This window comes from Apodemus sylvaticus, chromosome 6, assembly GCF_947179515.1.
Source record: "Apodemus sylvaticus chromosome 6, mApoSyl1.1, whole genome shotgun sequence".
Lineage (NCBI taxonomy): Eukaryota > Metazoa > Chordata > Mammalia > Rodentia > Muridae > Apodemus > Apodemus sylvaticus.
Genome location: NC_067477.1, coordinates 114,784,775 through 114,809,520, shown reverse-complemented (window position 1 = coordinate 114,809,520; position 24,746 = coordinate 114,784,775). Strand labels below are relative to the sequence as shown.

General features: G+C 40.5%; 1 protein-coding gene across 1 annotated transcript in view; it reads right to left on the bottom strand.

Moving 5' to 3' along the window:
• The window catches only part of Rab10 (RAB10, member RAS oncogene family), a 59,106-nt gene that overhangs the window by 11,562 nt on the left and 22,798 nt on the right, over positions 1–24,746 (bottom strand). The window contains exon 2 of the mRNA XM_052186215.1: positions 4,716–4,776. Coding sequence (XP_052042175.1) covers positions 4,716–4,776 — 61 coding nt within the window. The remainder of the gene's footprint in view (positions 1–4,715; positions 4,777–24,746) is intronic.

Genomic DNA, 24,746 nt, shown 5'->3' with positions numbered 1-24,746 from the left:
TACTGTTTTTTTTTTTTTTTAATTATAGCCATCCTAGAGGAGTTAAAGCGGTATTATTGTGGTTTTGGTTTATGTTTCATTTCTGGTTGATGACAATATTGGACATCTTTTTTTAAAGGTGTATTTATTTATTATATGTAAGTACACTGTAGCAGTCTTCAGACACCTGAAAAGGGTGTCAGATCTCATGACAGATGGTTGTGAGCCACCATGTGGTTGCTGGGATTTGAACTCAGGACCTCTGGAAGAGAGCACTCAGTGCTCTTAATCACTGGGCCATTTCTCCAACCCAATGTTGGACATCTTAAAAGTATTAAACATGTAAACATAATTTTGTAAAAATGCATTAATATATTTTGCTTATTTTTAAAATGTATTCATGTATTTTATGTATATGGGCACTTTGTATGCACAACGTATTAGAAGAGGGCACTGGGAGGATTCAGCAGCAGTGACTGGCTACAGAGCTCATAGAAGCAATACCAAGACCATGGATACCAAGATCATGGAGGAGATAGATCCCTGAAGTCCATTCAGTTTTTCTTGGGGATATCTTCAAGGGTGAGGGGTTCTTGTTTTATCTTTTTTCCATTTTTGTATGTGCATGTATGTATATGGATGTCCAAGGCTGATGTCAGGATCAGAGCTGGATTGTTCTTCTATATTATTCGTCGAGATGGTCCCCTTAGCAACCTTAGAGCTTGCTGATATGGCTAGTCTCAATAGGCAGTTTGTTTTGAGGATCTCTCCTCCTCTATCCAGACTGGAATTACAGGCCAATTCCGCTACCCACACAGCATTTATGTGGTTCTAGGTATCTTAACTCTGGTCCTCCTATTTATACAGCAAAATCTTAACCACTGAGCCAGCTCCTTGGCCCCTAAGTGTGCCGTGCAGGAGCAGGCTCATAATGGCAAGCAGACCAGGGTCAAGACTGCCTCCACCCCCAAAATGAACTGCAGCAATCCTGTTGCTCAGGGTGTTGAGGGCTCCATTAGCTACTGTAACTACATGGCTATTCTGCTGGCCAACATGCCCATCATCATGAGCACTCTCTGATCTTTTGAAGGGAGTTTGCGTCACTGTGACCACACTGGCAGCATCACTCTCCACCCAGAGGGAATGGTCTCATCTCAGAACAAGTTCTCTTCTCCTATCATGTTAATCAGTCATTCTTTGAAGCACTTTATAACTAAACATAGGAAAGTAACAGGAGAGAATCAGGAAACTGCAAATAGAAAAACTGAGATTATTACTCAACTCCTTTGATTCATTTGTAGAACTTAACTGAAAACCTTGACAGCCAAGGCAACTCAGAACAAATTACTTTTCCCCCTAGAAGTTGAAAGGAGAGGATACTTGAGTAATTATTTTTTATAAGACTCCTTCTTGAGCCGGGCAGTGGTGGCGCACGCCTGTAAACCCAGCACTCTGGGAGGCAGAGGCAGGCGGATTTCTGAGTTCAAGGCCAGCCTGGTCTACAGAGTGAGTTCCAGGACAGCCAGGGCTATACAGAGAAACCCTGTCTCAACCCCCCCCCCCAAAAGACTCCTTGTTCTGATTGTTAGTATAAAACATATTAACAATAATAGAGGGGCTGGAGACATGACTCAGTGGTTAAGAGCACTGACTGCTATTCTAGAGGTCCTGAGTTCAATTCCCAGCAACCACATGGTGGCTCACAACCATCTGTAATGGGATCTGATGCCCTCTTTTGGTGTCTCTGAAGACAGCAACAGTGTACTCACATAAATAAAAAAAGCCAGCCAAGCAGTGGTGGCTCACACCTTTAATCCCAGCACTTGGGAGGCAGAGGCAGGAAGATTTCTCAGTTTGAGGCCAGCCTGGTCTACAGAATGAGTTCCAGGATAGCCAGGGCTATACAGAGAAACCCTGTCTCGAAAAAACCAAATCCAAAAAAATAACCAAAAAAAAAAAAAAACAAAAACAAACAAACAAACAAAAAACAAACAAAACTACCTTAAAAAAAGAATAATAGAGATAGGGGACTGGGAGGAGGTGGGTAGTGATCAAGGTGTAAAGTGAATGAAAGAATGAATAAATTAATGGAAAAAAGAATAATGGAGATAAAACATGTGACTACAAACATTGTATTACAGTTTCTTCTTTTGGTTTTTGAAGACTCTCAGCCTCCCCATTTACCCCTGCTTGTCAGCAAACTCCCCACCCTCTTCCCTTTCTAGTTCTTCATATATTAATGTATTTTCCTTACTCCCTGAGGTCTTCTAATACCCCATTATTTAAAATCATTCCTTCTTCTCTTGACCATCAGCACTATAAAACAAAAGCCAAAAGTGCCAAAGGCCTTCCTCAACATAGCAGAAACACGGGCAAGTTGGGGTTGCTTTCAGGGGTCTTTTCTGAAATGGTATAAAATGACCACAAATTCTACTCCTTTAGAGAAAGCTTCAAGTCTCCTACATGGAATGCAGCTGATATGTGCCTTGGGAAGTGGTGTCAGGACTCAGGCTAGTGTCTCACTGTAGTGTAGGTAGCCTAGGAAACCTTCATTACTCCATTACGAATACCACCACCACTTCCTGCCTCCCCTTCCCTAGTCATTCACATCACACAATCAGTAAATTATATACACATTTCAGGGTTAAACCTATGACCAAACCTATGACCAAATTTTCTACTAAAAAGGAACAACACACTTAGCTAAGCCTACATCATGGTACTTACAGGTTTATATTATAATGTTGGTTAGCTATGAAATATTAACATTAAAGATATTAAAACATTAATACCCCCCAAAGGGTAATCATTTTGTGTTTATAGAAATTTGTTTTAGTCAATTATTCTGTTACTTGATTTTTTTTTTTAAAGATTTATTTATTTATTATATGTAAGTACACTGTAGCTGTCCTCAGATACACCAGAAGAGGGCGTCAGATCTCATTATGGATGGTTGTGAGCCACCATGTGGTTGCTGGGATTTGAACTCAGGACCTTTGGAAGAGCAGTCGGTGCTCTTACCCGCTGAGCCACCTCTCCAGCCCCTGTTACTTGATTTATTAAAAACATGTTTTCTTATTTTGGGAGGAAGGCACATTATGCCAAGACACATATATGGAGATTAGAAGACAGTTTCTGGGGAGCCAGGTATTGCCTTTCACCATGTGGGTTCTGAGGGTCAAATTCAGATTGTTAGGTTTGGGAGCAGTCACCTTTTCCTACTGAGCCATCTAACTGGGCCTGTTTGTTAAATATTTGTCTTCATTTTTCAGAACCATAACACCTATTTATAGCCTCTCATTTCTGTTAGAATAACCCAGGTAAATTTTTTAAAGTTTTCTGTGTCCCATTTTAATTTGCATACTTCATACATTCATACTTTTCTTTCTTTTGGGTTTCTGTTTTTTGAGACAGGGTTTCTCTGTGTAGTTCCAGGCTGTCCTGGAACTCTGCAGACCAGGCTGGCCTCAAACTCACAGAGACCCACCTGCTTCTGTCTGCCTCCTGAGTACTGGGATTAACGGTATACACCAGACCTCTCAATATAACTATACCTTACCAAAATGACCTGGTTCCCTTGTTTGTTTTTAAAACATGGTAGCATGTAGCCGGGTCTTTCCTAGAATCTGGTATGTAGCCTTGAATTCCTAATCATCCTGTCTCCACTCCCCCCAAACTGAGATTACAAACATATACCATCAGGTTTGGCTTGATCTGGAATCCTCCAATACATGGATTCTCATTATGCTAACTAGCCTCCAGGAATTAAGGTAATCAAGTAACATATTGATGATGATGGTGGTGATGATGATGAGTGAGTGAGTGAGTGTGTGTGTGTGTGTGTGTGTGTGTGTGTGTGTGTGTGCCTATACTTCAGGTACACCTGTACAAACAGGTGCCTATACTTCAAAATCCCCTAGAGCTAGAGTTATAGGTGGTTGTGAGCTGCCTGATGTAGGTGCTGGGAACTGAACGTGGGTCCTCTGTAGGAGAAGGTCTTGCTTTTAGCCACTGCACCAGCTCTCTGACAACTTCAAACCAAGAAAAAAAAGCTTCTGCCTCCCTACCTTCTTGGGGTTACCCTTTGCTCAGGGATAAAGATGCCTGTTGTTAGTGATATTATTTTTAGAATGTCTCACACCACAGTCCAAGTATAATCCAGTGCCCTAGATTCAACCCAAAAGAAAACTTGATGTTAAATATCTGAAGAGCAATTAAACACGGCATGCTTTATAATTCCATTTTATTTAACCATAACATATACTTCCAAGCCTATTTTCACCTTTTTCCTGCTTTCAAAACCATGCGGTTTCCCCTGCCATTAAATTTTTTGCTGGTCTAATTAGTATGATCGGATTGCTAAAACAACAAGGCAAAGTAGAATTTTCCTTGCATAAAATTAAAGATGTACAGCTGAGAGAATGTTGTAAAATACTATTATTGCCAATGACACACTAGAAAAGGAGTGCTATATTCCTAGGAGTCAAAGCAGTATCTCCTCCCCCAGTCCACATGGTGGCTGAAGCCATTTGCTTTGGACACCACTGAAACAGTTACTTTTAGTTTAGACACAAACACTATGGACTGTGAAGTCGATGTCAATCATTTTCACTTCCTGAAAGGCTGCAGGTTGCTTCCTTAGGAAGGGCAGTCTAGAAGACACTGAACAAATGGCAAAGCAGTCTTGCTGTAAACTGTACGCAACTGGCACCAAAACAGAAGTTAAGTAAGCTTACCATATCTGTAGCTTGATCTTCTTTCCTTGTAGTTCCACTGTTTTGATCTTAAAGTCTATTCCTGCAACACAGGAAAGGTAAACTGTAATTGCTGCTTTAATTGGCAACAACCAGTTTTTCGAAAGTCAAAATACTTAAAAAACTTAAATACTTAATATTTTAGTTGGAGATCTTAATGCCTATTCCTTTTAAAAATTATTTTTAACTGCACTCGCTCCACCCCACAAGTTTGTTTTGTTTTAGTTAGACAAACTCTTAACTTTATAGTCTTAACTGGTCTGGAACTTGGTATATTTAGACCAGGCTAGCCTCCAACTCATGGATATCTACGTGCCTTTACCTCTCCAATGCTGGAACTCTACACGATTTCTTACAGTATAGAATGAACATGTAACACAACATATTCTGACCCCACAAACTAAATGAAAATCAGTAACAAAACACTATCTAGGGGCTGGAGAGATGGCTCAGCTGGTAAGAGCACCGACTGCTCTTCCAAAGGTCATGAGTTCAAATCCCAGCATCCACATGGTGGCTCACAACCATCCGTAAAGAGATCTGACACCCTCTTCTGGCTGTCTGAAGACAGCTACAGTGTACTTACATATAATAAATAAATAAATATTTAAAAAAAAAAAAAACACTATCTAGGAAAATTGCAAAACATTCTGAAATTCATGAGTCATAGTAGAAATAACAAAAAATTATGGGGAAAATCAAACTAAAATGAAATTTTTGAGACACAGGCTAGTAAGGTGGCTTAGTCAGGAAAGTGGTGGTTGCATGAGTATCCGCACTCTTCTCTCTGAACTTGCTGGCCAGCAAATCTAGCCTATCAGCATACTCCAGGCTTAGTGAGAGATCCTGTCTCAAAAAATATCAAATGGAAGCTTGTGAGATAGCTCATCCAGCAACAGTACTTTCTGCTAAGCCTGACAACCTAAGTTCCATCCCTGGGGCCCAGAGAGTGGAAAGAGAAAACCATATGCCATAAGTAGTCCTCTGACCTCCACATGCAAACCTCCTCCCTCAAATAAGCAATGTAAATAAGTAAATATATTTAAAGCAAGATTCCAAAACACAAGGTGGACAGTGATTGAGAAACGCTAGCCATCAACCTCTTGCCTGCATATATCCATGTATACCAGAGCACACTCACACCTTCACTGTAAGAATATGGACTTCGGTCCTGGTGGTAGTGTGATGCACTTTTATTCCCAGTACTCAGGAGGCAGAGAGAGGTGGATCCCTGTGAATTCAAAGCCAACCCGGTGTACAGAGCAAGAATATAGCACTTACTATAGGTCTGTTTCTCAGCAAACTTCAATTCCTATGTCATCAAGCCCTAGCTAGAGTCACTCCTATGGAGCACAGCTCCTAACTGACAGTCAGCAATTAACAATGAAAACTATTTAAAATTCAAACACCTAGAGGAAAACCAAATTGCAGAACAAACACACTGCTATCTTAACAGAAAAAATATAAAGGTGATTAGATTAGAATCTTTAGGTGATGCCAGTAACTATACTGTCTTCACTGCTTCACCCTGACAACCAGAAAGGGTGACAGTTTAACAAGTACACATCATTTATGAAGTTTACGTATTTAAAGAATCTGCGAGTACTTTTTTCTAGGGGAAGAATTAATATTTGAGCCTTGTATTCTGGGGAAGGCGGGTGAGGGTGGGGTGGGACAAGAGACTGATATCAATCAGAATCTCGTTCTGTCTCTTTTCATCTTTAAGCCCAGGATAGCTATGAATTCCAGGATTCTGTCTCAGCCTCCAAGTGCTCAGCTTAAAGGCATGTAACACTCTCATTTTAATTAACTAGTCTCTCAGCAAAACATGCTGGCATCCAGCCTATAATGTTCCTCTTTCTAAAATCTTGAATTTCTTTCCCCTGACTTTGAGTTTGTCAAATTACTATCCAAATTTTCCAGGTTGCCCTGATTCACCATACCTAACAAGAAGGAAAAGGAGCATTTACCAGCACTACCTTTATAGCTACAGCCTGTATTTCTGTTTCCTTGGGAATAACTGTCCGAACATGACCTACAGTAGGCTGATTAAGACCAACAATTCCAACTAGGCATATAGTTTACTAGTCTTAACTGATAACCCTGACAACCAATACTATTTTAGGAAATATGACTAAAGAGAATAAAATTGAGACAATCTCAAAGTTCTAAACCCCTTGGGATAAAAACTGAAATCACTGGAAAATGTTTCTTTTAGAAATGATCTGCTTAACTGGTCAAGACGGAAAGATGACCCTAGGAGCCGGAAAGACAGCTCAGCAGTTAAGACCACTGGCTGCTCCTCCAAAAGATCCAGTTCAATTGTTTATCTTCAGTTCCAGAGGATCCGATGCCCTCTTCTGGCCTCCTCAGCCACTGCACATGTATGATGTACAAACATACATGCAGATAAAACACACAAGTTCATAAATAAAAATCAATAAAATTTAAAAGTTAAAAAGAAAAACACCCCCCAAGCCCCTTGAATGCTTTCAGGACTATAGTAAACATCCTCCACGAGCTCTTTAAAACATAAAACCAAAGAAATCTGCCTTTGACCTCAAAGAGTCATCAAGTAGAGCACAAAGTATCAAGACACATCCATCACAGAAAATTTTAATAACACCAGGGGAGGAGTTTATAAATGCTTGCAGAAAAATAAGACAAGTCACATTAAAGGGCAATTCTAAACATCTCAAAAGCAACAGTAGAAGCCAAAGATTCAGGAGCTCAACGGGAGGCATAGTTAGTACACAGCTTGCTATGTTGTCTGAGTTTCATTTTTACTGCTGTGACAAATGCCTGACAAAAAGCAGGAAGGTGGTTCACTGTAGCTCACAATTCCAGGTTAGAGTCAATCATAGACTAGAAATCCCAGTAGCAGGAGCTTAAAGCAGCTGCTATGTCACATCAATAGTCCAAAGCAGAGAGACATGGATGCACCACACACACACTTGCTCACTTGTGTGTAGCTCCATTTGTCCAGCTGCACACACTTCAGAATCCTCTCTAGCATGGTGCTTCCTACAGTGGCTGGTCTTCCTAAGTGAATCGATTTAATGAAGGCAATACTCCACAGACAAGCCAACAGGACAGTCCAACGTGAACAATCCCTCATTGAGAATCTCTTCCCAGGTGATTCTAGGATGTGTTTTGTTTTGTTTTGTATTTGGTTTTTTTCGAGACAGGGTTTCTCTGTATGGCTCTGGCTGTCCTGGAGCTCACTCTGTAGACCAGGCTGGCCTCGAATTCAGAAATCCGCCTGCCTCTGCCTCCCAGAGTGCTGGGATTACAGGCATGCGACACCAACACCGCCCAACTCTAAAACTCATTTCTTAATCTGAAATTGCCAACAACTACTTTCCCCGCTCTTTCTCAAAAGCACATTTATAACTGCAACCATCTGACTCTTCTTTGGACTTCATTCTGCGTGGTTCTGGAACACATGTGCACATTAATCTTTATATCTTTTCTCCTGTTTATCTTCGGGTTCCTGTCTATAGATTCAATTATAAGCATTCTGAGGAAAAGTGTGACTTTCTATATACAGGCATCCTTCTAAGACAGTTTTGCCAAATCAAGAAAGAGGAAGATAGGAAATCACTAACAGTGATGAAAAGAACAGGCTGAATTGGCCTGGAGAACAATGAGAAGCTCTTTTGAAGAGGACGCCTCACACTATCAACCCTGCACTCAGGAGGCAGGTTAGTCTCAGTTACAAGGCAAGTTCAGGGTCAGTCTGAGCTACATGAGACCTAGTCTTTAAAAGAATAAAGAGGAAGAGGAAGAAAAGGAGGAAGAGGGATGTCTACTGGGTCTAGGGGTGAATGATAGAGGAGAAAATAGCAATACAAGCTATGAAAAAACAAGGTTTGTTGATTCTGTTTGAGTGAAAGGAGAGTACCTGAAAATCTAGGTGAGTATAAAAATGAAGGGACTATAAACTAAAGATAACCAAGAAAGAAATTCAACTAGAGTACAAGACCTGGTCACGCACTTAACCAAAAGCATGCTGTTACCATTTGAAAGGGGAATATTGAGGTACCAGGACTACCTTGTGGTGTTAAATTCTTATGTTCCATAATAGGAACCCATTTCTGGGGGCTGGAGAGATGGTTCAGCAGTTAAAAATACTGGCTGTTCTTCCAGAGGACCTGGGTTCAATTCCCAGCACCCATAGGTCACACCTGTCTGTAACTCCAGCTCCAGGAGATCCAACAACCTCACGCAGACATACATTCAGGAAAAACATTCATCCCATTTTATTTTATTCACACAAAATAAAAATAAATAATTTTTTAAAATGGGTTCCTGAAGTTTTAAGTTACAAGAAATACAGAATCTAGTAACAGAAGAAAGAGCCAAAATGTCTGAGAAAGGCGGAGTAAGGTGGATGTAAGGTAGGAATTTGTCTTGGTACCCACTGTATTAACAGAAACAAAAATTAGGTTAACCACGGAGGCAGATTTGCAAGCACACCGCCTCTAATACTGTAAAATGTCAACTGGATCATCACTGAGTATAAACAAAGACACCCGTGTTTCTTAGCTTGGCCACTCCAGTTCTCCTTCTTAGTCACAAACATCAATTTTGTTTTGATATAGGATCTGGCTATGTAAAGTTCACACTGGCCTCAAACTCTCTATCCTTCTACCTCTATCGCCTACGTGCTAGAATTATAGGTGTGTGCCTCCACACACAGCTGACAAATGCAATTGTATACTTTTTCCTAAGTAAATACCTTTGTTATACAGCATCTACCTTTTGTAGTCCCATATGCCCGGTATATAGCTAAGTGTGGAAAATTAAGCAGAAAAGCTTAGGATAAAATTGAGGGATCAAGCCAACAGAATTGCCTGTGCAGTTAAGAGCACTTGTTGCTTATGCAGAAGACCAAGGTTTGATTTACAACAATCCAAACAGAAATTCACAGCAGTGTGTAAATCCAATTCCAGAGGACTCTATGCCCTCTTCTGATCTCTGTGGACACTCAGCACATAAGTGGTGACATACATACATGCATGCAAAACACTCAAACATATAAAATAATTTTTTAAAAAAATTTAGGGACCAGAGCAAAATACTTAACTAGCTCAGCTGCTTAGAGAAGATAGACATAATCAACCGCCCTCTAAGATTCTGTCAATAGGAATGATCAGATTCTCCTGCAATCCTATCATCTGTTAAAACAAATACAGGATTTGATCCAATCATCATTACCTGCAAACATGTTATGTTTATATAAAAACACAAATAGAATTTCTACTTTTTGATGATTCCTGAGACTCAGCTTAAACTGTTCTGTTTCAGTTACTACAGTAAGCATGGCTATCAATATCAGCTGCTCAGGAGAGAAACATCAGAAACCCCTCCTGGGCTACATATGGCAGCACATGCCAATAACACAGCTGCTGGGAGTCAGGGCCGAGGCTCACTGTACATTAAAGGTCAGTCTGGTGTACTTGTGAGAATTTGTTTCATTTGGTTTTGTTTTAAAAAGAACTCTATTCCACTTATATGTCAGGCAAGCACCACCCAGTGGCAAGAAGACTCACTGCAGCCTCCAGCCACCATGCACTGGGCATGATCATTGATCAATGTAGGCAGCACACCCGTGTAATAAGCTCCAGACAGTCAAAGTTTATCAATTTTCAGATTGTCAACATTTGTAGTTTTTAATCTAGTAAAATCAAGCATCTGAGAGGAATTAAGAATCTTGAGCTGGAAAGATAGCTCAACGGGTAAGAGTACTGACTAACCTTCCGAAGGTCCTGAGTTCAAATCCTGACAACCACATGGTAGCTCACAACCATCCATTATGGGATATGACACCCTCTTCTAATGCATCTGAAGACAGCTACAGTGTACTTAGATATAAGAATAAATAATGGATAGAACAGGGCTAAAGGGAGCAGAGGTCCTGAATTCAACTCTCAGCAACCACAGGATGGCTCACAACTATCTGTACAGCTACAGTGTACTCATATGCATTAAAAAAAAAATCTAATACAGACACTTTTAAATGTCTCCCAGTCTAGCATTTAAGAAACTAGGTTTTAGTCTCAGTTCTTTCAAGAATAGTACATTAATAGTATTTTTAAAATGTCATTTTCTAATATAGACATTCTTTTTTAAGTCATATGTACATGCAAACAAGTGTCTTGATACTGTATCAAAGTGTAAGGGTCCTTCATGAGATAATAACAGCTTAGTCAACATTTCAGTGTGCTGAGCACTGTTCCAGGAAGCTCTTTGCCTGAATTACCCCATTAAATAAATGCTCTGAATAACCCTACTCCACCTTACTATTCCTGCACTATAAACAAGGAAATAAGGAGGGAGACATAGTTACCTTGTAGTGCATATGCCCACTGTACAGTTCTTGTTTCAATCCTACCATGTTGTTTTGTTGTTGTTGTTGTTTTCCCGAGACAGGGTTTCTCTGCGTAGCCCTGGCTGTCCTGGAACTCACTCTATAGACCAGACTGGCCTTAAATTCAGAAATCTGCCTGCCTCAGGTGTGCACTGCCACCGCCCAGCAATCCTACCATTTTAAAAAAGAATTGAAATAAAAACTGCAACATTAATACTAGCATATGCTACATTTTCTTTCTTTATTTTTTGAGACAGTGTCTCACTATGTAGCCCTGGCCACCCTAGAAATCACTATGTAGACTACACAGGCCCGACATGCACTACATTCTTCATGCACACTTAATCATAACAATGTCAACAATACTGAAATATTTATTTCCTAAAACTCAGAACTAGAGCTGCTTTCTTGGAAAGATACTACGTGACAAATATCAGTGGCATAGCAGGGCCTGAAGACACAGGGCCAAGGCTTGGGAGTGGAGACCTGGGCAGCGAATGTGGTCTGCTCTGGGCTTTGTTTTGCATTCCATTTACTACCTAAAATTCTTTGAGATATTTTCTTTATACATATATGTTCATTTTTTTATTACTTCAACTGCTCTCCAATATGGACTAATAGATATTATATTCCATTGATTGCGACCCAGTAGTATTGTTTCATTTCAGTCAGCCATTAAACGCTCCTTCAGATTTGCTCCAGTGTCCTTTCCCATCTATCTGTTTCTAAGTACTTCTTCGATTCTGGCGTCTATAATCTAGAATTATCACCATCTTTAATTTCTCTTATCCTAGTTCTAGTTCTAAAATCACAAGTTCTTCAGAGAACCTGGTTCGTTTATTTTTTTTTTAAAGATTTACTGTGTGTGTGTGTGTGTGTGTTTGTTTCTATGCCTTTCCCATAGGCAGGCATTTGTGTATATTAGCCAATGGATATATGTATGCCTACATATCTATAATTATTTATTCCATATACTTGTAATGTATAGCGCTCATACATCTTCAGTTCTAACCCAACCCCACAGCTCATTCTAGCATTTTTATTTGTAAACCTTTTCAACATAAAAAACCCACTAAGAGTTCCAGGACAGCCAGGGATACACAGAGAAACCCTGTCTCGAAAAATACAAAAACACATAAACAAAACAAAAAAAACCCACTAAAACATTTATTTCTATATTCAACTTCTGTATACATGTCTGTATTTATATAATTCCATAATCTGTGAGAAACTAGATTTACTAATAGGGATAAAGTTCGTTTATACAATTCTTTTACGCACTAGCCATATATGTAGAGTGCTTGCCTAGCATGCCCAATGCTGTAGGCCCAATCTCCAGCACCACAAAGTAACAAAACAACTATTGTGTCAATTAACCTGTCTGAGGTGAGGCCTACAAAAGTGTCAAAGCACACTTCCTGACATAACTGTTGTCAGATGAATGGCATTCCAGTCAGCACACTTGAGTGGAAAGAACCAGCTCTCAGAGTCTATGGCCCTGTCCAACAGGCTGACCTCCATAAAACAAAAGGTGAAAAGGGAACTCCCCACACTGTTCAAGCACAAGCTCGAGTCTTCTTGCCTGGCCCGGACCTCAGCTGCTTCTGTCTTTGAGGGTAGATCACACCTAAGACTTGGAGGTCCAAGCCTTCAGCCTCCAACTAGGGCTATAGCATTGATTCCTTTAGCTCCGAAGCACCCAGTTTTCTTTTTTCTTTTTTTTCCGAGACAGGGTTTCTCTGTGTAGCCCTGGCTGTCCTGGAACTCACTCTGTAGACCAGGCTGGCCTCGAACTCAGAAATCCGCCTGCCTCTGCCTCCCAAGTGCTGGGATTACAGGCGTGCGCCACTACCACCTGGCTGCACCCAGTTTTCTGAATCAAGTAGCTACTGCTTTTCTCTCACCTTCTCCACACAACTATGATATTATGCAGCTTCTAGTATAAACTAAAATAACCCATCTTTTAAATTATATATGTAATATATATATAAAATCTGGTCTTGAACTTGAAATCCTACTACCGCAGCATCCTGAGTGCTGAGACTCTAGGTATCTAGCACATGTGGCTTATACCATTCCCATGTATGAATTTTTGCCTACCTCTGTATATGAACACCACGTCTGTGCCTAGCACCCACCATGGTCAGAGAGTGATGGGTGCTCTGGATCCACCTTGTTCCTGGATCACAATTACTGTGTATTAGACCAGGTGATGCTGCCTAACACATAATAGAGGCTCAATTGCCTGGTTTTTGTTTGTTGAAGCACACTTCAGTGTAAATAGTTTCTATTAATTTTTCTTTTCCTTCTAGAATGTATAATTTGCTAGAGATCCCTGACTGAACTTTTCACCTCAGACCCGGTATCTTTCTTTCAGTTCTTGAAGTGTCATTGGGTCTTTTATCCTACTCCTTTCAACAATGTCCTAACCAGGCTTTCCTTTAACTATTTCATGCAACTGTCTTCTAAACCCTTCGACCTTCTCATCCCTGGATCTGTCAACTAACCTCATTAAAGGTTTTATTTTCCCATCTCTTTTTTATCTACCTAGCAATATAGAATTGTAAAGTTTTTACAATACTTTGTTGATTTTAGTAAGGATCTCACAGTACAGGCTAGCCTTAAACTTACTATGTAGAATAGCCCAGGTCAGTCTTTCCCCCCGCCCACCCCCAAGACAGGGTTTCTCTGTGTAGCCCTGGCTGTCCTCGAACTCAGAAATCCACCTGCCTCTGCCTCCCAGAGTGCTGGGATTATAGGCATGCGTCACCACTGCCGGGCTCCAGGTCAGTCTTAAAGCTCACAGTCTTAATGCTCACGATTTCTCCTGTCTCAGAGTCTCATGTAGCCAAGGCTGGCCCTGAACTCTCTACTAAAGCCAAGGTCGGCCTTGAATTCATATTCATTCATTCATTCATTCTCTCTCTCTCTCTCTCTCTCTCTCTCTCTCTCTCTCTCTCTCTCTCTCTCTCTCTCTCTAAATCTGTCTGCTGTTGCTGTCTTCAGACACACCAGCATCAGATCCCATTACAGAAGGTTGTGAGCCACCATGTGGTTGCTGGGAATTGCACTCAGGCAATTGTTCTTCCCTCTGGAAGAGTAGTCAGTGCTCTTAATCTCTGAGCTGTGTCTCCAGCCCTGGCCTTGAATTCTTAATGCTTCTGCACTCCACCTCCCAAGTACTGGAGTTACCTATGTGCACCGCCACACCAGCCAATAATGGTGTAAGGCAGATACTCAAAAACTGGCTTAATCTGTTTACTTTGTGACACAGAATAGAATCCAAGGCCTCCTGCAAGGAATCCAAGTACTTACCACTAAACAACTACCTAGCTTAGTCTTTTGAAGATTTATCAGGCCCTTTTTTCTTTTTTCTACCCTTCTCACCTTTAGAGGTTAAAGTGGTCTTTTCTCAGATTACTTTGTCCTTAGTCAAAAGGATCTCCTTTCCATATTGCAACCTAGACTGTCTCCCAACCTAAGAGTGCCAATAACTTCCACCAATTTTTTCATAGTTGTTACCTGCCCAGCCTGTGAGCCTCACCCAATGTCAGCCAAAGATAGAACAGGACTCTTCTATATCTTACTCTTTAATCTTTTATGCTAGTCAACCCTACGAATTCCTGCCTTCTGTCCAGCTTGTACTTTGTTTTTTATTCCCTTGGCCTGAGAAGACTGCCTTTGTCTGCTTAAACTATGCACTGGAATCCAGTTTCAGACAGAAATCTGAGATTACAGGGCTCAATTTATTTATTTTTTTTCTTTTTCACAGGGAGCAGTTGTTTCACAAGCTTTATCTAGTTTCTCAGACTGCTAGACCGCTGGTCATGTACTAGTTACTCTGTAGTGATCCGAACTGGAAGTCCTCAAACATCACTACTTTTAAAAGGATCCCTTGCCCACCATACTCTTCACCTAAAAATGTCCTAGATTCTGAATCTCCATTCCAGATCTCTTGTGCCCTAATACTCGAGTATCTATCATTCTCTCAAGGTTTTAGACATAATTTTTATTTACCAAAACTTATTGAAAGACTGACATAGAAGTATTTTTTTTAAAGATTTATTTACTTATTATATGTATGCACACTGTAGCTGAGTTCAGACACTCCCGAAGAGGGCATCAGAGCTTGTTACAGATGGTTGGGAGCCACCATGTGGTTGCTGGGATTTGAACTCAGGACCTTCAGAAGAGCAGGCGGTGCTCTTAACCACTGAGCCATCTCTCCAGCCCCGAGATAAAAGTATTTAAGCCAAAGAATTTTTTTCTTTTTGACGAAAGAAAACATCCTATTTTGATGATTCCTATCATTAAGAATTGAGTACAAAGTTAAACAAAGAAGATATTTCCTTGTACAAGTGACTACTTTATCTTGAGACAGGCTCTCATAGAAAAGTTCAGATTGGCCTGAAACATGCTACACACTGAAAATTTTATACTCTAACTAAAGAAACAAAACTAGACTAGTCTGAATTTTATACCTGAATTTTTTCCTATTTTCTTCATATAATTTTTTATTTTGTTTTGTTGTTGTTTTTGAGATAGGGTCTCTCTATGTAGTTCTTCCTGTGTTGAAAGTCACTATGTTGACTAAATTGGCTTCAAACTTAAGAGATTCTCCTGCTGGAATTAAAGGCATGTGCCTTTTATCTGCTTTTCCAGAGGTCCTGAGTTCAATTTCTATCGACCACATGGTGGCTCACAACCATGAGATCTGGGGCCCTTTTCTGGCCTGCAGGCATAAATGGAGGCAGAACACTGTATACATAATAAATAAATCTTTGAATGAATGAATGAATGAATGAGTGAGTGAAGGCGTGTTCCATTACAACCAGCCCTATTTTGGGTGGGGAGATGGCTCAGTCAGTATGAAGAAAGAATGAGGGCCTGAGTTTGGTTCTGTTCTGTTTTTTGAGACAGGGTCTCTCTACAGAGCCCTGGCCTCCCTGATGGGATTAAAGGTGTTTAACAGCATGCTCAGGCAGCTGTTTTGAGTAGATTCCCTTTTGGTGATTTTTCCCCATATCATCATTATTTCTTATATGACTTTCTCATGTTATGTCAATCATTCCTGCATGGTATAAACTGGTTATTAATAGATGGGGCCAGTGGCTATCTTGACTATCTACTTTCTCCTAAAAGCATATAGAATATATACATGAATAAAACTACTGTAAGCCTTGTCATTAATTCTTTCATTAATCTTACCCAATGTTTCTGAAAGCACATTTCTCATCTTTTGTAGGTTCTGAATTTTCCAATCGTTTCCAATCCTAATACATGATTTCATTAGAAATGAGCAGCGGGCTGGAGAGATAGATGGCTCAGCGGTTAAGAGCACTGACTGCTCTTCCAAAGGTCCTGAGTTCAAATCCCAGCAACCATAGGGTGGCCCACAACCATCCGTAATGAAATCTGGCACCCTCTCCTGGTGTATCTAAAGACAGCTACAGTGTACCTAGATATAATAATAAATCTTAAAAAAAAAAAAAAAAAAGAAATGAGCAGCTTAAAATTTTGAGTCACCTCCCATTCACTTTCAACCTACCACTCATAATCCAAAGTCTCAAAGTTCACTGTTTCATTCAAATGCTCTTTAGAAGGCCTGTCTTCCTACCATCCCACCCTCCTGCTCGGACTGCTGATAGGCTCCAGCCTTCCTGACAGCCTCTTCGGTTTCAGGTCACACGCACCATCATTCTGGTCTTCTACTACTGTACACTGCTCCTTTTCATTATATCATTCTTGCTCTTAATTCTACCAAATAAAGCTCAAATTCCACTACCACTTTTCATAGCTCGCTCTTAAAATACGGTATAACCATGCCAGTGAAGAGGTGCAACAGAAATCGGTGCTTGACACTCAAGTCTGGAAAGGTGAGTTTGATTCCTTGAACCCAAGCAAATACCCATGCATACTGCCATACAAATGCTCCCCCCCACCGTCTGCAGATAAAATATTAACTGAATACTTGTTTATTTATTATGTGAGCACACTATCTGCATGCACACCCATACACCCAAAGAGGGCATCAGATCACACTATAGATGGTTATGAGCCACCATGTGGTTGCTGGGGATTGAACTCATAACCATTGATTATAAGACAGTGCTCTTAACTGCCAAGCTAACTTTCCAGCCCCAATAAACTGCAATTTAAAAGTGCAGTATTACCTTCTCTTATAATCAATGTTCCCACTGCATTCTCACTTCCTTCATATTGACCATAAGCTCTAACTCTTCCTACTACATGGAACCTGAAGGTTACCACCATAATCTACTACCATGTTTAGCTTCCTTCATAATACTCCAGGGCTCTATCTGTTCCTTCTGAACTTTCCTCTTCCTTACTTTTGCCACAGTCAAATAAAGCAACCAGGCTGCAACTAAGCTGTGTTTCACTGGCTCCAGCTCCAGCTCCTCACTCACCACTGTTTACTCCGGCCAAGGAGCAAATCACTCACCCAAATAGAATTACCCTTAGCAACAGCAACAGGAAGTCTCCGGAGGTGTGTGCTGACTTGATCAAAAGAGTAAAGGCAGAGATGTGAAGCAAAAGGACCAGTTTCCATGCCTGCAAGATTTACAAATCACTAAAGCAAAACTACCTTGTGGTGAAGATTCTAAGACATGGATTGGATGAGAATTCTCAAGAGACTGGTTTACCTTGGTCAGTCAGTCCTAAAACTGTTAGGATTACTTCCATCAGTATTTAGGAATAAATGTTGAAGTCTTCACTGAAGATATCTACACAGCTATTTCAATAAACTGATTTAATTAGATGGTTTTGATAAAAATAGTTCTATGTGCTGTTTAAATTATGTATAGGAAGGTATACATGTAGATATGTCCATGTGTGAGCACCATTGCAGGAGAAGGCTAGAGGCATGAGATCTCCTGGAGTTAGTTACTGAAAGTTGTAAGCTGTCTGATATGGGTTTGGGGGACAAAACTCACTGTGGTATTCTGGAAGAGCAACAAGTGCCCTTAACCACTAAGTCAAGGGACTAAGGAAGGGAGAGAGTGATAGAGTAAGTGGGCTATCTGACATCTTCCTCTAGCCTCCATGTGTATGCACATGGGCATGTGTGCCTGTATACACAGACACACATACTCACAGGACGAGGACAAGGAAGAGGAGGAAGAGGACGAGGACGAGGAAGAGGAGGAAGAGGACAAGGATGAGGACGGCGACAACAACGAGGACCACCACCACCCACTTTACCTGTTATGCATATGAAGCTCTTGGTGTCATATTCTGATTCTCGTCTATAGTACCAGCTCTGAAAGCCCGTTTCCGGATATGATCTGCTAATTTAACATCCTAGCTGGAAATGAGATGAAAGGAAAAAGCAAGCCATCTGACTCTAGTGGTAGATACAGCAGACTCCATCATTCTGCCTCTACTCAAGGGCAACAGTAGTGGGCAGTCCAGCACACCGCATCAGTTCATCAGCCAGAGCAGTAATAACAGGTTTCTTTCTGTCTCTGTTTTAAGATGAAGTCTTGACCTCACAAGTTCAAGTGATGCTCCCACTTCAGTCTACAGGTATGTACCTCCAAGGCTAGCTCAACAGTTCTTAAGCAACAGAAAGGGTACCTCTAACAGCTAAAAGGAAGTTAAGTACATGCTTAGAGCTGCAGCCCAAAAACAGTAGTGGTTCCTTCATCTCTGGATAAAGACCCTCTTCTCCCATTTGTTCTTCCAACCCATGTCTTCTACCACCTTTGAAACAGTTCCACTATTCCTTTTCTTTTGAGTTTTTTGAGTCAGGGTCAAAAATCTGTCCAGTCTGGTTGGTCTGGGACCTGCTGTATATGCCCAACCTGTGTCAATCATTCTACTTCCATGTCCAACATGCTGGGTTGCCACGCCCAACCATCTCTTTTCCCTTTAAAACAAGCAAATACACTCCTGAATTTAGAGTGGTATATGTTTTCTGATGGGACACAGACACACAGCAAATCTGTCTGTCAAGCACATCTCATGACCTAAACATGTACACATTTGCCCCCAAATTACTGAAGACTCAGTTAAGCTTTTGCTCACACAGTTTATGTCAATTTGTATTCACCAAACTAGAAACTAAAACTGAGAAAATTTTAAGCACATGACTAGCATGTTTGAAAATAACATACTGCCAAACCCCCCCCCAAAAAAAAAATTTAAAAAAAGGAAAAAAAGCCAGACCGCGGTGGTGGCGCATGCCTTTAATCCTAGTGCTTGGGAGACAGAGGCAGGTGGATTTCTGAGTTCGAGGCCAGCCCTGGTCTACAGAGTGAGTTCCAAGACAGCCAGGGATTACAAAGAGTGCTGGAATTACAGGCATGCGCCACCACTGCCTGGATCTACATAAGATTTTTAATGTCTTGTGCTGGCCATTTGGAATTACCAGTCTGAGTTACAAGTTCCTTAAAATGCTGACATATTTCATTATATAATATGAAAAAAGCCATGTTTATCATAACTGTGGAACTCATCAAATATTTGCTTTTTGTTTAAAAGTGTCTCAGAACGAACTATAGCAGTCCTCCTGTCTCTCCTCACGAAATGTTAAGAGTATAGGCATGAGGCCGGGCGGTGGTGGCGCATGCCTGTAATCCCTGCACTCTGGGAGGCAGAGGTAGGCGGATTTCTGAATTCGAGGCCAGCCTGGTCTACAGAGTGAGTTCCAGGACAGCCAGAGCTACAAAGAAAAACTCTGTCTCAAAAAACCAAATCCAACAAAACAAAACAAAAACAAAAACAACAAAAAATGTACAGGCATGAGCCACCATGCAAGGAAGAAGAAAATTCAAGTATCGGGAAAATGTGCCACAGAGAATCACACAAGATTTCCAAAACTGTAAAAGAATGAGTTTTATCAGCAGCAGCACATACTGTCACTTGATTCATTTGTGAAAGTATACACCAAATCCTCAAGTCTGAATAACCATTGTTTAAAAATAAAAAATAAAAGGGCTGATTAATTGCAACTATCTCAAAGGTGCTTGTCCTTGGAAGAAGTTCTACCGTCTCACAATGAGGGAGCTGTTTCCTAATGAGTCCCCACATGTTCACACAAAAACAGGCACGCAAATGTCAAGGCTTACCACAACTCATTTTTTCCTGGGTTTTGTTTTGAGGGACAGCTCATTTTTGCTACTTAGCATTGGCTGACCTGGCACTTGTTATGTAGCACACAGGCTAGTTGCTAGCTGGCCTAGGACTCCATGCCTCAGCTTCTCAGAACTGGAATTACAGGCATATGCTACCAACTCTATTTTAGGGGCATTATTTAGTGAAGTCACTTAGTGAAGAGATGGCAGAAAGTAAAGAAATAGTACTCCAGAAATTTCTAAGTATTCCTAAGCAAACAAAATCAAATTCAAGAAGAAATAATCCTTGAGGCTCAACATAATAAAACTTGATTACACCATTATAAAAGTTCATGTATCTGTTTAAAAATGGACCAAACCCAAATAAATTTACATTTCTTCTTCAAATACCTGATTCTTGCCCCATTATTCTCTACTGCACTCTCAAACCTATGTCCTGCAGCAAGCTTTCATCACAGAAAAGGAAAGGTGCATTCTTTTTTTTTTAGTGGGGGGGGGGGGGATTTGTTTTTTTCGAGACAGGGTTTCTCTGTATAGCCCTGGCTGTCCTGGAACTCACTCGGTAGACCAGGCTGTCCTCGAACTCAGAAATCCGCCTGCCTCTGCCTCCCAGAGTGCTGGGATTACAGGCGTGCACCACCACTGCCCGGCTGGAAAGGTGCATTCTTTATGTATTGTTGAAAATTCAGGAGACCATGAAGGCTAAATCCTACAATAAAGCCAAGGATGGATAATTTCAAATCCAAAGAGTTCCAGAAAAAGGAAATATAGCTGTCCAGTATAGTTCAATGTAAAAGGCAATGCAAAGATAAGTCTAAGATTGACACTCAGCTTTCTCAAGCCAAGATATTTACCAAAAATATGTGATCAGACTAAATATGGTGACTCCCGCCTGTAATCTGTAAACCCAGCACTTATTTAGGAGGCTAAGACCTAAACCATGTATGGAGTTTCAGGCTAACAAGACCCTGTCTCAAAAACCAAAACCAAACTCAGGCCCAGTGGTTCTCACCTGTGATCCCAGCACTTGAGAGACAGAGGATGAGGAGCTCAAAATCATCTTGAACTACACAGCTGAATTTGAGGCTAGCTTGGTCTACATGAGACTGTCTCAAAAATGAAAAACAGAAATCTGAGCAATTGAGGACATGTTATTGTTGCTGGAGTCTGGGAAGTGAACCCATACCCTTACATGTGCTAGAAGGGTGCTCTATCAGCTATATCTCAGGCCTGTTTTATTACTTTCCTTTGAAACAGATCTCCCAGAGTTTATCAGACAGGCAGGGAACTGATAGATAACCCAGACAAAGTCTGGACTTGAGATTATCCAGTCTGAACTTTCCAAGTAGCTGGGATTAAAAGTATCTCCAACCATAACTGGATAGATGAGGGTTTTTTTTTTTTTTAATGCCTTGCTACTTTTCTCTAGCTATGATCCAGTTTTAAATTATTACTATTTTTCAGTTCTATAGGGGTTGGAAAGATGACTCAGAGGGTTAAGAGTACATACTGTTCTCCCAGAGAACTGAACTCAAGTTCAATTCCCAGTACCCACATACATCAGGCAGTTCACAACCTTCTCCTCTAACTCCAGCCCTGAGGGATCCAAAAGATCCAAAGGCTCTGGCCTCCACAAGCACCTGCAAATACTCACACTCATACATGGACACACATGCACCTTGCCACACACAACTGAAAATAAAATTAGGGCTCTTAGGAGCATGTACTATTCTTGCTGAGGACCTGTTCAGTTCGGTTCCCTGTACTCATGTCAGATGACTGACAACTGCTTGTAAACTCCAGGGGATACACACACACACACTCGCATGCATGCACAATTTAAACTAATAAGTCTGATGTATTAAAAAGAAAAAACTTTAATTAGGAAGAAATAGGGCTAGAGAGACGGCTCAGTGGTTAAGAGCACAGGTTTGCTCTTCCAGGAGCCAGGATCAAGTCAACAGTATCCTCATGGCAGCTCACACCTGTCTGTAACTCTAATTCCTGGGCAAAACACCAATGAATATAAAATAAAAATTATATTAAAAAATTAAAAGAAATCAGCCTGGCGTGGTACATGCCTTTCATCCCAGCACTCAGAGGCAAAGGCAAGCAGCAGATCTCTCTGTGTGTTGAAAGCCAGGACTACAGAGGGAGTTCTAGGCCAACCAAGGCTGCACACACACACACACACACACACACACAAAAAAAAAACAAAACAAACCCCACACATTTCCAAAAACAAAACAAACCTCAAACGGTTCAACTACAGAAATTCTAACTGTATTTAAAATCCTAGCACCCAGGAGGCTGAGGCAAGTAGACTGCACGCTCCAGGTCAGCGCGGGCTACACAGCAAAATTCTTTCTTGAAAAACTGGATGTGGGGGCAGAGGCACAATAAATGAAACATACATGAAATAACTCTCTTTTACAGAAGAGGTTTGGGGTGTCATTAAGTTTTCTTAGCTGGCTTTAATTAAGCCTCGCCCACAGTCTGAGAACATGACTAAGCAAGACTCAGCCCATATGTGAACTGGAGTTAAGCGATTAACACAATTAAGTTAAACACATGGTTCTTAAATTTACAGATAAAGAAGCTCAGAACTTACAAGACTTAATCAAGTTTAAAAGCAAATTAACTACAAACAGAATCTGACCCAAGTTCAATATTTTGCTTAACGTATTTAGCATTTACAGGCCATTAAAAATTATTGTCTCAGTCACTGATATTACTGATAGTCATATTCACACATCTAGTCATCCATTTCATCTTAAAGATTGAGCCATTCAATATATCACTACAAATTTAAAAACATCTTTGGCTAAATCTCTAGCCAGAAAATTCCAATTCAAACCTATTCTGCACCTTACCTTACACAGTAATTTCTTTTTAAAATGAACCTAACCATTTCACACCCCTGTTCAAACCTTGGACAGAATTCAAATCCTTACCATAATTACCAGGCTCTACAATGATCTAGCCCACACCAGCTTCCTCAACATCTATTGATTCTGATTACTCCATCCCAGTCAGGCCTGCAACAGAAAATCCTTCAACTTTAAAATGGATAAGGAAGGGTCTTCTTGGTTTGTTTTTAGAAATGTGTGGGGTTTCTTTTGGTGTGTGTGTGTGTGTGTGTGTGTGTGTGTGTGTGGCCTTGGTTGGCCTAGAACTCCCTCTGTAGACCTGGCTGACTTTCAACACACAGAGAGATCTGCCTGCCTTTGCCTCTGAGTGCTGGGATGAAAGGCATGTACCACCGTGCCAGGTCGATTTCTTTTAAAACCTTCACATAATTATTTTACTATTTCCTGTCTAGGATGTTCCCTCTCCTATGTGTTTTTTCTTAATGTCTTAAAGAAGAGACCGAACATAAAATTTGTTTTAGAGATAATGAAAATACAAATGGTTAAAAGGATTATTTAGACTAAGCTGTAAAAACAAAACAAACTAAATAATCTATGAGGAAAAAGCCATCAAGATGGCTCAGCAGGTAAAGGCACTTGTCAATAAGCCTGACAATCTAAGTGGAAAAAAAGCTGTCCTCTGATTTCCATATATTCACTCAACACAAATTAATTAATTAAAAACTTTAATTAGGCCAGGAAGATGACAAGGGGATAAAGAGCTTGCTATCTCCAACCCTGAGGACCAGAGTTCAATCCCTACAGTCCACATGGTAGAAAGAACAAACTTATCCCTACAAATTGTCCTTCGACCCTATACCATTCCATGACCCCGCACAAATACATACAAAATAAATAAATAGAATCCTAAATTTTAATTTTAAAAACTGGAATAAAAATACACACAAAATGCTGTGGAATATACATTATTTGTACCTACATACAAAGGGCTACGATGTTCCACCAAATGAAAGAACTGCTTTAAATGTTAGTGTAGTCATAGTAAATAAGCCATAAAAAAATAGTTCTGCAATCCTAGAAGCAGCTCCTCTTCCTTGCACTCAACAATTCTGTCCCCACATTTAGCCACACTAAATCATGTTTACTGTTTTATTATCATAAATTCTTACCTTTCTAACTCCAATGGCAGATTTTGCTAATTTTCCTCCATTAACTTTCAAGTTAACAGTTTGGTATATGCGTCTACATATTCTTTTCTACACACACGAAGGTACTAAGACATCTTTTATAAAGGGAGACAAAGTCAAACACTATGAAATCCCAGCACCAGGGAGGCAGAGAGGATCTTGAGTTTCAGACCAGCCTGGAAAAACTGTTTCTTCTACACCAAAACCCTTTACAAATTCTTAGAAAACCCAGACTTCTTCAATAAGATTTTCACAGCTGTGAAATATTTGCTACCACCTACTCCCTGCAATCTCCATACATACTACACGCCTATAGGCATGCCTGGTCTGACCGATATTGTCGTCCAACCCCCAAAACCTCACTCATCATGCTCCAGGGCTCAAATGAGACTTGCTGTAAGTCCCATGCTCCCAGGCAGGGCTCACTAGTCTCTCCCTTGTGCTTCCCATACAATGTTTCCATAGATTACTGAAAAATTAGTTTT